Source organism: Mus caroli, chromosome 3, assembly GCF_900094665.2.
Source record: "Mus caroli chromosome 3, CAROLI_EIJ_v1.1, whole genome shotgun sequence".
Lineage (NCBI taxonomy): Eukaryota > Metazoa > Chordata > Mammalia > Rodentia > Muridae > Mus > Mus caroli.
In genome coordinates, this window is record NC_034572.1 from 132395800 (window position 1) to 132410371 (window position 14572).

General features: G+C 43.1%; 1 protein-coding gene and 1 pseudogene across 4 annotated transcripts in view; both read right to left on the minus strand.

Moving 5' to 3' along the window:
• Rap1gds1 (Rap1 GTPase-GDP dissociation stimulator 1) overlaps positions 1 to 14572 on the minus strand; it is a 151656-nt gene that overhangs the window by 9793 nt on the left and 127291 nt on the right. For all 4 annotated transcript variants that reach the window (XM_021157709.2, XM_021157708.2, XM_029474994.1 and 1 more), the window contains 2 exons: positions 10434 to 10560; positions 6349 to 6477 (listed from right to left, as the gene is read on the minus strand). In XM_021157709.2, the coding sequence (XP_021013368.1) occupies positions 6349 to 6477; positions 10434 to 10560 (256 nt within the window). The remainder of the gene's footprint in view (positions 1 to 6348; positions 6478 to 10433; positions 10561 to 14572) is intronic.
• On the minus strand, positions 1125 to 3849 carry LOC110290863 (annotated as a pseudogene).

The window sequence follows — 14572 nt, forward strand, 5'->3', positions numbered from 1 at the left end:
TATGGTACATTTACACAATGGAGTACTACTCGGCTATTGAAAACAATGAATTTATGAAATCCGTAGGCAAATGGATGGATCTGGAGGATATCATCTTGAGTGAGGTAACCCAATCACAAAAGAACACACATGATATGCACTCACTGATAAGTGGATATTAGCCCAGAAGCCCAGAAGCTTGGAATACCCAAGACACAATTCACAAACCACATGAAACTCAAGAAGAAGGAAGACCATAGTGTGGATACTTCTATCCATCTTAGAAGAGGGGAACAAAACACCCATGGAAGGAGTTACAGAGACAGAGACAAAGTATGGAGTAGAGATTGAAGAAATGACTATATCTAGAGTGACTCACCTGGGGATCCATTCCATTTACAATCACCAAACCCAGGCACTACTGTGGATGCCAACAAGTGTTTGCTGACAGGAGCCTGATATAGCTCCCTCCTGAGAGGCTCTGCCAGTGCCTGACAAATACAGAAGTGGATGCTCACAGCCATCTGACTGAGCACAGGGTCCCCAATGAAGGAGCTAGAGATAGGACCCAAGGAGCTAAAGGTGTTTGCAGCCCCATGGAAGGAACAACAATATGTACCAACCAGTAACCCCAGAGCTCCCAGGGACTAAACCATCAACCAAAGAGCACACATGGTGGGACTCATGGCTCCATGAGCTCCCACCATGCAGCAGAGGATGACCTAGTCGGACATCAATGGGAGGAGAGGCCCTTTATCCTATTTAGGTTCTATGTCCCAGAGTGGGGGAATGCCAGGGCCAGGAAGTGGGAGTGGGTTGGTTGGTGAACAGGGAGAGGGTCGAGGGGATAGGTGATTTTCAGAGGGGAAAACAGGAAAGAGGATAACATTTGAAATGTAAATACAGAAAATACCCAATTAAAAAGAGGGGAACAAAAGAAAAAAAAAGAGCGGAGGAGGACCATTGGTCTGAGCATTGGATGGAACGATTGGACAGAGTTGTTGGAGAGGGCACAGCTGTAGTCTTTCTTCGACATGGGTACAAGGCAGGTGAGTCCAAGAAGCAGCCTCAGGAGCAGCTGAAAGGGAAGAGCTGCCTGGAGGACCGGGACCAGGAAGGCTCCACCCACCTGTGCTGGCCTGGGTTTAGAAAGGAAGGAATCGGAGCCACCTTTTGTGGACTGATTTCTGTCTGTCTGGGGTACTTCTTCCAGATAGGGACTCATGGATCCTGAGTTGTCCAGTTTATCTGTAAAAGACCATGAAGATGAATCCTGCTGACTGATCCCAGATCCTTGCTGTGAGGGCTGACCTTCAGAAGCTTGAGCCCATTTCCAATCATGTGGATGACTTCTTAGGCTTCTAGGCAAGCCGAACCCTCAGCATTCACCAAGAGCTGGCGAGACAGGGCTTGTAGTGAGGCCACTCTAGGCGGGGACCTCAGCAGCTCCTGCTTTATTTGCACAAGTTGCTTGTGATGGTCCTGACGTGTCTCTGGGTCAAGGGTTGACTCAATTGGGACAATTTGACTTTTCTTTCTGTCAATGTTTTCTAGCATGAGAAGCAAAGTGTGGCTCATTTCCTGGACCTCCTGACACTGCATAGCAGAGAGCACACTTGGTCCCATGTCCTGTTCATCTGGGATAAGCGATCCTGCAAATCTTGGCTCTTCTAACTATCGGCCTGGGTGAACTCTGAGCTGCAGAGGTCGATGGAGAGGTTGATGGCTTCACGGTGGTCCATGGCTTTCTGGAGCTCCTGGAGCTTTCTGATTCGAGACTCTATGGTGCGGATGTCGGTGCTGAGTGCCAGGGGCTGGAGCCTGTCCACTTCCTCCTCCATCTCTCCTAGCCAGGCCCAGATGTTGTTGTGGTCAGAATTAAACTGCTGCCTCTTCCGAAGGCTCTGCTTCACTCTCAACTTCTTGCTCACTGCCTGGGCCTGCAGCAGCTCCCAGCGGTCATTCACAGCAGCTGTCTGAGTCGCTGTGCTGTTGAGGTTAACGAAGCCAGGAAGGTTCTCTTTCTCCATCAGCTTGTGTGCCAGTCTCCTCACCGAATCTATGCTTCTGTTGCATTCACCCAGCAGCTTCATGTAGCCCTTGTAGCTGGTGTCCAGGTCTGGCCCTGTGGGAGTTTTGCTTCTGAGGATATCTGCTGCATCCGGAAGCAGCTGGCATCCATGGCTTTGTCCAGTTGCCTCATCTGTGACTCCAATGAGCTGGGATCCCCACAAGTATTTCCGATTGCATTTTCTGTGGGTTTTACATAGGTCTTGGGGGTTTTGGGAATCACTACATCTGACAAGCCAACAGCTCCCCTGAGGTAGACTCCTTGTCTTCTGAGGGCAGAGTTTGGGATGCTGACTGCAGGTCTCGACTGAGGTCATATCATGGTCCCACTCCAGGGGGGTGGAGCCCATGCTGGCTGGGGTATCTAGCTCTGACTGCTCACTCCTGAGGGGCTGAGGGAGGGAAAGGGAGGGGTTGAAAGAAGGCTGTGGGGAGGGCATGCCATCTGCAGAGGGGTCCTGCCAGCGTAAGTCTGAAAGAGCCGTGGAGTCTTCGAGATCTATCTCTAAGTCCAAGAGGTCTTGGTCATCTGGTGGGGGCAGGTGGATCAATTTCTTGTGATATCTTTCCACATGTCCAAAGACCCCCTGGCAGTAGCGTCTGAGTTCGTCCAGTTCCTCCTCAATGATGGTGGCATCCAGTGGCTCACTCTTTTCAATCAGCTGCTCCCCCTGGGCAATGATCTGTTCGATCTTATTGTGGTTCAGTGAGATCTCCTGTTGGAAAGCCTTTAGTTGCTTTATTTTAGCTTGAATGTCACATTCAGAAAAATGTTCAATATTGGTGAGCTGCAGATCCATCTCTGTGAGTCGGACAAGAATGCTGTCCCGGGCAGTCTCGAACTCCTTACACAGGCTAATGCTTGAGCCTGAGCAAGATGGAGGTGACAAGCTTCTGCAAGTCATCCCATCTCTGGTTGCGCCCATGGACCATCTGCCTGAGGCTGCAGGCGGAGTCTGTGCGATTCTCTCTGGCTAGGTGTAATGTACAGTTTATCAATAAGCTCTAGCTGGGTCAGGCTCTTGTGGACTTGCCGCTGGAAAGCCTCAAACTTCTTCAGCTCCTCCTTGGCAACTGTATAGAGCACTCCAGAAGAAATGCAGCCGTCCTTTCTGAAATCTCCAACCAATCTTCAAAGAACAGTTATCCAGAAACTTCTGCCACAGTCACCGTGTCTCTTTAATTTTGTGTCTCTTTAATTTTGTGTCTCTTTAATTTTGAGTCTCTTCTCCGTGGACACTGCGCAGGCGTTCCTCCACCACTGGTCCAGGTTGCAAGTGGCCTGCTGGACGGAGTCGCACTCAGTGGGAGTCATACTCAGAGTAGGTGGCACAGGCATCACCATCCTGCAGCAGGACCTCACACAGGTTGAGGGTGGAGGCGACGCCTGTGCTGTGTTTCTCGACATCTCTCTAAAGCACCTGCTGTTCATTCAGTTTCCTCTGTATTTCTTCAGAGTTACACAAATCATAGACGATGGGCTTGGCTAACTCTGACCCCATGTGGGCCAGACAAGACCTCAGCTGCCCATGTTCTTGTCTAGCTGCTGCACAGCCATCAGGGTCTCCTTTAGCTTCTTCACCCTCGCTGCAATGAGAGATGCTGCCACCTGTCACTCACTTGGCCGAGCTTGTCCTGACGCTCAGAGGCTTTGCTCTCTTTCATGGCTGGCTGGTCTCGCATTTGCTGAAACTGGATTGTTCTCTTGGGCAATAGCCACTTCCTCTTGATAACCTTCCTGAGTTTTTCTGCCATTTCTTTGATGAGGAGGTCTCTGTTCTGAGAGACTCTGCTCTCCATCTGGGGGTCAGCTTGCCAGCTCCTGGTTCTTTTCACTGAAGACTGCCCATTCTTTCAGGCGCCCGCTCACTTGCTGTTGTCTTAGGGAGACCTGGTGACAAAGCTCTTCCCACTGCCTTTGCAGAAGCTCCACGAGTTCCTTCAGGATGGAGATGTCCTCGGCTCTGAGGCAGACAGCCAGGGTAGCCCTCAGCAGTGTCAGCTCTGCCAGGTCATCAGTCCACCTCCCAACCACATTTTCCAGTTCCTTACACGAGTATCAGTGCCGTAAAATCTATCAACACACCCCTGGGGGCTGGAAGCTTTAGAACCACCTCACACACCATGTTTAGGAAGGCATATGGCAGCCTCCTGTCTACCTTGGTGGCTTTGGGGCATGATGTTTAATGTTGCTTTAGAGGCAAAAGCTGTAAATCTGAAAGACAGGTTTTTTTTTGTTTTTTTTTTTTAATGGTATAAAGAAAATCTGGATGTAATAAAATCATGCAAAGCTTTATATGAAGAAAACTGAATGTTATAGTATAGAAAAAGATATTTATGTATGTAGTTTGCTAAAGCCAAGTTTTTGTTTCTTGATTTCTTTGCAATTATTGTAGATTCTATATAAAGAAAGAAAATTGTCATATACACACACAGTGAGACATTAACATTAGAACAAATAGTTTATTATTCAGCTTTCATAAGCCTATAATAATAAAAATATAACAACATTAATAATGATAAGCTAAATACAGAAGTACAGCAGCCAGTGGCAAGAAGGACAGGGACCCCCGGCAGCTCCTGCTTGGTGGCTATAGGATCAATTTGGGGGAATGGAAAACTGGCGACCGATGGTACTGAAGAAGCAATGTGAATATATTTACTGCTATGAACACTGAAAAATGGCTGATAGGGCAGAGTTCCGCTTTCCTGTACTTAATTACAATCAACCTATCTCAACAGAAAGCTCTGAACATGTCCAACACAGCAAAGCAGCAAATTCGAATTCCAGAGCTAAGATAACTATTTTAGAAAACTGAAAAACCTGATGCAGTTAATACTGGAACAAAAGGACCAGAGGAAATAACCACCAAACTCTAAGATAAGGCAACGTAAGTTATTGTCTGAGCAACAGATAAAAATGAAATAGAAAAGATAAAGCCTGCAGCAGTACCACTAAAGAGCTCACATCTGTGCCATGGAGACCTCGGACAAGAAGAAAACATCTAAAGAGCCGTAAGTAATAATAATTAGATGATTTAGTGAGAGACACATGGATTGTAAAAGCTGAAAAACTTCAAACAGGATAAACTCAAATATGCTTTAAGACACATTTTACAGTGGAAAAATTGAAAGATAGAAATTCAGTAGAGAAGACAAACAGAACACAGTGGATTTCTCATTAGAAACCTTGAAAGGAACACATCTTTATTGTGTAGACAGAAAAGATTTAGGCACAAAAATTGCTTGACTACAGAATTTTTGTGTGTGTGTATGAAGAGGTCGATAAAGTCTATCCTTAAATGAGGAAAAGCCAGTAAATTTTTTTTGCTAGCAGATAGAATGGCTGGGGGTAGTTATCTAAGTAGAAAGGAAATAATAACATTGCATTAAATATAAATGGTAGATGTATACCAATTAAAATTAGCACTGGTAGATTATAAAATGACTCCATAAAGACTATCTGACACTTCAAACTTACCAACACCATAGACTGAAACTGAGAGAAAGAAAAGTCTTGACAATGCTACTCAAAAGTTAGTAGGACTAACTACGTTAACACTACATACATCAGACTGCAGAGCAAGGAGGCTAGCAAAGACTGAGAGGGACATTACACTGAGACAGAAAAGTCATTCTACCAAGAAATGGAAGTAGTCCTAAAGTCGTATGCACCTACCAACTGTTTTACATCATTCTAAGAAAAAACTGATACAGCTAAGAGGACCAACATACAGATGTATCATTCTGGGGTGTGTGTGTTATGTGTCTTCAACATTACCCTTTCAACAACAACACTCAGGAAATCAGCAAGAAAACAGGAAACTTCACACACACACACACAATGATTTCTTGAATGAAGTCTTTAGCTAATACTACAATATATAGTATCAAAACTTGTTCTTTACATAAAATTTATCTTGGCATTAATAAACGTAATTTGATTTTAGAAGTATTTACTTGTTTGCTGTATTTAGTTTATGATACCTTCTCTTACAGAAGAATGTTTTGGGGAACAGTTTTGGTTTAAAAGTAGAGCTGGTTCAGCAGTCAGGAGTACATACTGCTCTTACAAGACAGAGGGACTGAGTGTGGTTCCCAGGACCCAAATTTGGCAGCTCACAACTGCCTATGATTACAGCTTCAGTTATCTGATGCTCCATTCTGCCCCCTGTATCCTCTTTCAAACGAATTGCTTCTTCTTTTTAAACCATTATTTATTTATATCATTTGTTATGAACATACATTTAACATCGGATGAAAGCCACATACTGACGCTGTGACAGGAGGAAGCCTTACCGGATCCCATGAGAGCACAGATCAGGACCATGGAATTGTACTTGATTTCTGGGGCACTTCTCTCATCTGCTAGCAGTCGGTGTAAGATCTGTACAAGCTGAGCACTTGCGAGATCCTTCTCAGCAGGACCTTTAATGGGAAACAAAGCGTGTCATAGCTGTTGCTAAATACCATCAGGCTGAATACTTTCTTCTACACACTACATTCATAGGGCACTTCCCAAAAAGGACTGGTGAGATCTCTTAGAAAAGGGTAGGAGAGGGGATGGGGAAGACAAAAGCTGAAATTCTGGCTAAGCTGCTTTAAAACACCACCTGTAACAACAACAAACCCCTAAAACTTGTAACTGGCTTTTCTGTTCTGTTGTTTTTTTGAGACAAGGTTTCTTTGAACTCTATTGAACTGTCCTGTTCCAAGCTTCCCTGTTTCTTAAGGATGTTAACAAAAGAAACTATATTTTGGTATACGTTCCTTTATAGCTTTTAATATTGTCTCTTTGTATTTTTGACATCTTGACTCTGATATATTGTGTAGAGGTTTTTCTCTGATCAAGCCTGGGCTGTCCTGGGCTGTAGACCAGGCTGGCTTTGAACTCAGATGTGCCTTCCTTCCGAGTGCTGGGAGTAAAGACTTGTGCCTTAGTTATTATTTACTAGTCTATACTTTGTGTTTTAACTTTGATCTCACCAGAAAATCAACACCAGAAAAGATAAGACAAAGCAAAACAACAAAAAACCAAAACAAGATGATAATAAATTCAGACATTTGTAAAGGAAAAAAAAAAAGAAACGTGCCCCCAAATTCCCAAGAAATCTGGGATACACACAAGTAATCAAACCTAAGAACCCAAAGGCAGGAGAAGCTGAGACAGGCAATTTTTATTCAACAAAGCAACAACTTGATCAGGGAAAAAAAATTCTGGCAATAGGAAAGCCTGGGATAATACAGTTCCAGCCTGGGAAGTGAACGACCAACACCCCCATTACTACACCCACCAAAGTCAACTGAAGGCAGCTCAGGACAAGCAAGGCACATAGGAGACTCTTAGAGGAGTGTACAGAAGAAGCCGTCAGTATCATCCATGCGCACGCAGGAACACACACATCTCATGAGAGGAATGGATGAACAGAGAGCCAAGAGGGAACTAACTGCACCCAATGCAACAAATTGCTAGTGGTAACAGATGCAGGACAATCCAACCTATCACACCATCACCTAACACTGTCACGGGAGACAGCAGATCCCTAAGGATGCCTTTAAATACAAAAGACCTCAATCTACCAGTTGCAAGTCTCAGACTAAGTGGATTAAGAAAAGATGATCTGTCGTCCCCAAGGAACATAGTTAAGATGTACAAACACAAACACGGAGCGTCAAAGGATGTATAAGTCTACCATCTGTGAGCAAGCTGGTACAAGGGACAGAGATTAGGATTAGTGTTTTGGAAGGTAAAACAGCTAGGGAAAAGCGAGTCCTAGGGTAGATAGTTTCCATATGGCATGTCCTAAAATAGTGGGGATGGCACCTACTACCTCTTCCCTGAAGATAGCTAGATGTGCAGGCTTGCTTGTCCCAGGCATGTGCAGTTGGACACAGGCTACAGCCCTCTGCCTTTGAGTAAACCAACAGGGAAGATGTATAGGAAAAATTTACCCCTCTCTGACAAAGACACTCAACCAAATGGAAACCCAGTTAAGACTGCAGCTCAATAAGACCATCCAGAGACTACCCCACCCAGGGATCCATCCCATAATCAGCCACCAAACCCAGACACTATTACATATGCCAGCAAGATTTTGCTGAAAGGACCCTGATATAGCTGTCTCCAGTGAGGCTATGCCAGTGCCTGGCAAATATCATCTATAGGATGATACAGTCATCTATAGGATGGAACACAGGGCCCCCAATGGAGAAGTTAGAGAAAGCACCCAAGGAGCTGAAGGGGTCTGCAACCCTATAGGTGGAACAACAATATGAACTAACCAGTACCCTCCAGAGCTCGTGTCTCTAGCTGCATATGTAGCAGAAGATGGCCTAGTCCGCCATCATTGGGAAGAGAGGCCCATTGGTCTTGCAAACTTTATATGCCCCAGTACAGGGGAACGCCAGGACCAAGAAGTGGGAGTGGGTGGGTAGGGGAGCAGGGCAGGGGGAGGATATAGGGAACTTTTGGGATAGCATTTTAAATGTAAATAAAGAAAATATCTAATAAAAAAAAGAAGAAGACTGAAAGAACAATATACATGATCAATAAACGAACAGTGTGTGTAACCAATCAAAGACCCAGCTCCTTGGGGGGGTGGGGTGGGGAAGATGTTTGAGAAACCCCCAGCCAAACTAAAACAAAGACTCAAATTAATAGAATTAGAGATGAAAAGAGTTGGTAAAACACACCAACAAAATCTGTCAGATCATCTCGGGGGGGGGGGTACTTTGAAAAACGATTCCAAAAGGCGGAAAATCCAGATGAAATGGACTGATGTCTAACTCATTTTGTCCTACCAAAATTAAACTGTTCAGGGCTGGAGAGATGGCTCAGTGGTCAAGAGCATTGGCTGTTCTTCCAAAGGTTCTGAGTTCAATTCCCAGCAACCATGTGGCGGCTCGCAACCATCTGTAATGGGATTCAATGCCCTCTTCTGGTGTATCTGTGAGTGACAGTGTACTCACATACATACAATAAATAAATCGTGAAAAAAAAAAAAAACAACAAAAAAAAAAAGCCACTAAACTGTTCAACCTGTAATGAGACTGAATTAGTAATGAAAACCACAGGCTGCTGAATTCTGCCAAGCTTATAAGGAAGACCTAATGCTGGCACTTGTCAAACTAGGATCACCCTGACACCCAAACTAGGTAAAAATGTAAGAAAAGTTCAATCAATGCTCTGATAAACACTCAACCAAACCTTCCTAACGGAGTATTTATAAATCAAGTCCTAGAGCACATTCAGGAGATTATGACCCATGAATAATTTGGGTTCATCCCAGGGTTGCGAGGCTTGGTGAACATATGAAAACCAATAAACACACACAAGAGAAAAGGTCGTAAGGACATCATGACAGACAAAGAAAAGGCTTATGAGAATGTTCAACATTCCTTCATGATAGAAAAGTACTCACGAAACTAGGGACAGACAGAGCATACCCTAACACATTACAGGCTACATACTGCAGTCATAGCTAAGGTGCTATTCTAACTTTGACAAAGAGCAGGGAGCTGTCCTGTGAACCTAGAACTCTCTCCACCCTTGTTTTATACAGTGTTTGAAGTAACACTTAGCTGGTGTAGTATGGGAAAGATGTAAACCGGATCCAGATAGGAAAGGAAGAAACCTAATTATCCCTATTTGCAGAGAACATGACTATGGACTTCAAGGACCCTCTGGGCAGGGTATGCTGTGAAGCAGTTCTCAGTCTTACCCAAAGGTTATGTGCTCTAATATACCATCCCTGGCTGATACATCAGGGTCTGTTAATGAGCCAAAAGGTGTCGTATATAAGCTATTTGTGTTTTGGCTTCTCATAGAGAATTTTGCCACGTGGATACTGTATACTACACAGCCACCAACAAGCACAGACAGAAACCAACAGTTTTGTTCAACTCTGCTTTGTGGTGACTTTTGACCACACACATACAGAAGACACAGGTGAGAATGTGGATAAAGGCAGTACTGTAGAATGATAGAAAGCATTTATAGAGGTTATTAACAGGTGCACGGGGATCGAACTCAGGGCCTAATGCATGCCAGGCAAGTACTCTGTGAACTGAGCTACAGCCCCAGTTCCAGGTTCCTTGTGTGATATTCCAGGTATCATTTCCATTATCTATAAACCCTGCTGAAAATGTGTTATGTATCTTCTAAGTAAAATATCACTTAAAAGTTAAGCCTTAAAGTGCTGATTTTAAAATGTCACACAAAGTGCAGCGACTGGAAACACCCGTGACTACAACTTACACACGATTTCCCACAGATGCAGATGTAAATACACACTAGCCAAGGCTCTACCTGAGTTCAATTCTACTCCTGTGCTTTAGTCCAAGATAAAAATAGGAAAAAGTAAGTTTGTAAGCAAGGTACTTACCCAGTTCCAAGGCTGCGATCAGTGCCAGAGCGACAAGAGCTTCATTCTGCATGATTACATGTTCACTGGTTGCCATGGTAACCAGGTGCTTGATGCCACCACTTTGTACAATGGTTTTAATTACATCCTACAATAAATAAATATCAGAGCATTATAAACCTTAATTCTACACATAAAGAGATGGCATTCCAATCAGTCAACTCATTGTTGAGTGCTTATGTGCAGGATTCATTGCATTTTAACCATAAAGAAAAGCTTTTAGTTTTAAATAAATTCTTCAAAACATGACAACTTAAATTGCCTAAATGAAAAAGACCATTGCATTTCCTATCAAGGAAGGCCTAAAAACTTCTGAAACTAAACGTACCATTTTATTTCGCCCCACTTCTCCAAGGCAGGTCTCTAAGGATTCTGGGTAAAGGTTTTGTTTGTTTGTTTGTTTAATAATTAAAAGCATTTTAAAATTATCTTTTACTCCTTTGTTTGATTTGACAAATTTGAGAAAATTACATGTCAAAACACTGAGAGCAGGAGAAAAACCTTCCCCAGGAAAGAGCGCACCAACTTGGTGTCCAATACCATACAGTCAGCCCTGAAAACAGGTATGTATGTATGTATGCACGCACGCACACACACACAATTAGTGAGAAATGAGGCCATGAATTTGAGAGAGAGGAGGGGTATATTGGAGTGTTCGGAGGGAAGGGAATGGAGAGTTTAATGGCAAAAAGAAAATAGTGCATATGCATTTCTTTTCCTTATACTCACACTCTCACACACAATCAACAACCACAAAACCTAAAGAGAAAGAACTTTTGCCACAATTTCTCACTGACTCTGAGAAGAGGTGGTGGGAGCTCTGATGTAGCTAAGTCCTAATATCAACACTAACTTTGACAAAGCAAACTCCTGAGCCTGTGTTCTGTCAAGTAACTTTGTCTGTGACATGATTTATCTTTCATATGTTCTGTAGTAACTACAGAGTTATTATATAAAAGGACATGTAACATATGTGGTAAGAAGGCAGCTCGGGAAGAATGAAGACCAAGGTGCGGATACTTTGCCCCTTCTTTGGAATTGGGAGCAAGGCACCCATGGAAGGAGCTACAGAGACAGAGTTTGGAGCTAAGATGAAAGGATGGACCATCTAGAGACTGCCATATCCGGGGATCCATCCCATAATCAGCCTCCACACGCTGACACCATTGCATACACTAGCAATATTTTGCTGAAAGGATCCTGATATAGCTGTCTCTTGTGAGACTATGCCTGGGCCTAGCAAACACAGAAGTGGGTGCTCACAGTCAGCTATTGGATGGATCACAGGGCCCCCAATAGAGGAGCTGGAGGAAGTACCCAAGGAGCTGGAGGGATCTGCANCCCTATAGGTGGAACAACAACATGAACTAACCAGTACCTCCCCCCCCCCNCCCCCCCCAGAGCTCGTGTCTCTAGCTGCATATGTATCAGAAGATGGCCTGGTCGGCCATCAGTGGAAAGAGAGGCCCATTGGTCGTGCAGACCTTATATGCCTCAGTACAGGGGAATGCCAGGGCCAAGAAGTGGGAGTGGGTGGGTGGGGAAGTGGGTGTGGGAGGGTGTGGGGGACTTTTGGGATAGCACTGGAAATGTAAATGAAATAAATACCTAATAAAATATGAAAAAAAAGAAGTCAGATGCAGTTACAGTTCTTCTTAGAAACTAGTTTGTCTTCACTGTTACAAGTTTTGTTAGCCTGTAACTCTTACATTAAAGAGTTCATAGTGACTCATAGAAAAATCTACATTTTAGAATAATCAAGTTATTTCCTGTTAGCTTCAATTATGTACAAATCTAACTGTCATTATGACTTTTATAATTTTCTAAACTATTTAAAAATGGTTTCCTTTATGTTTCTATTTCACATAAAATTTTAAATCAACCATTTACAGAAATATCATTCCTTCAGCCCAGTGATCCCAAGTGGCACCTAAGAATTACATGTCTTATGGGCAGCTGTGCTCTGGTGGCTGTTAAGTCGTTCCCCCTTTAGTATTTACTGTGTTGGCGCATGTCAGTGCAAGTGTGATCACAGAGGTCTGAGAACCATCCTGGGAATTCTCTCCTAACACCTTGTGGGATCCTGAGATCAAACTCAGAGAATCAGACCTGCCCATAAGCCCCATTACCCACTAAGCCACCTCACCTGTTCCAGAGAAATGATGCTATAAAATCCTTTTCTAACTTCGTAAGTATTACCTATTTGTTAACAAGGTAAGAGTTTATTAGAATCTTGGATATAATTTTTAAAATCATTCAAGAGTTTCATGGAACTTCCATGGGAACTTACTGACCAGGAAACATAAACAGAGGCACGTAGTCCCCTATGGAAGGTCTGTGATTTTTTTTCTTTCTTTCTCTTTTTAAATCAATAGTGCACTGTGGCAGAATGAATGAGTGAATGAATGAATGAATGAATGAAGCATGTAATGAGAAATAGTCTTTGAGTCCAAGCACTTAGTTCAAGCATGTCACCTCTCATCAGAACAGGTATCCGAGCATTTTCCTTTTCAAATGTCTATCCTATCTGCAACTACTTCAACAAAAGTTTATTTATTCAACAGCTTCTCCGTGTGAATGATTTTTCTGATAGAATGATAAGAGCTTAGAGACACAGCTCATTTTTATCCTGCAGAGGATTCTCTGAGCAAGAAAAAGACTCCTGTTTATAAATGAAAAGTGATATTTGTCCAAGTCAGCCTGGGACTAAGGCAAAGCAAAGGTTCAAATCCAGGAAGTCTTCGCTCCAAACTAAATATGGACAAAGAAAATGTCATGGTACCTGCTAGAGTCACCATAGGTACCATAGAGTGCTTCACATGGTCCTAAGAACTTTCACACATGTATTTACAGCTTTGTTTTAACTTCAAGATTGTTTTCTAGAAACAAAGATTACTACCAGCATTCCAGAAACCAAGATTGTCCAAGGAGTATAACTTCAATGCTAGTCTTCACAAAATAAATCCAGCTATTCAGTTAGCGTCTCTTAGAGCATTTCAGTTGCAATGAATAAACCAAGAAAGGAGTCTTCTCTACAGCCTGGATGTCTGCAAAGTCTGAAGACATTTCAGACAGTTTGAAACAATGCGTTACAGGTTTATTTTTATTTTCTTTTGTCTTGTTTTGTTTTAAATAGAAAACCACGTTTTGGAGCACAAAGACAAATAATCTACATTAACAGTCTCACCTCTAGCATTTACAGTTGATTTTCCCTTAATTAGTGAAGTAAGCCCAGCTTAAGACTTTGAAACTGTATAACACTGTATACAATTTGATGTTCCGTGCTAGGCTTGGGATTTTAGATCACCCATTTATGAATCATGTAATAAAGTTTTTCATTTTTTTTAACATTGTATCAGTGTCTGCTCAGAAATTTGGATAACTGTTGGATGAGTGAGCCAGTGCCTAAACACATTTGTCTAGACAGGCTTTTAAAGGACCTAATAACTGGGAACATTACACCTTTCAAGTGTGATGTACTACGCCTACGTGGTAGGTGGGTGTTAGTCAAGGCAGCTTCCACTCCTTCCGTTTTCACTCCCTGCAGTTGGAAAAGTATGAACCCACTAACGGTATGAGCCCAGGAAGCCACTGCACATGGCTGAGATGACTAACCATGTGAGACCTGTGAGTCAGTGGGAACTTTTGGAGTGCTAAATCTTAAGACAGGATTCAGAACAGCTCTGAAAGAAATATAATATTCCAAAGTATGACAACACCGGTCAGTGCAAACATGCACATACTCGGGCCCGTGCTGGGTTGATCATGAAAATGTCTGTTAGGTATGGCATCAGTGGATGCTACCACAGGAACAGCTCAATATACCCACAATGAAAAATTTCACATTTGACTAGACAAATATGAAAATGGAACATTAGTGCTAAACCTGAGCTGAGAATCTCTGAAATCCTCTGAAGTTTATGGCTCCCTCCTAGGATCTTCTTGGGCAGAGATCTCTCTCTTGATGGGTGGTGGGCCCCACTTATCAATCCATGACTGAATATCCCAACTTCAGAGCTTTACTCAAGTACTGAATACTGACAATTCAAGGGCATGGCTGGCAGAAGGTTCCCCAAGAGGCAGACTCCTAAGCAAACAGT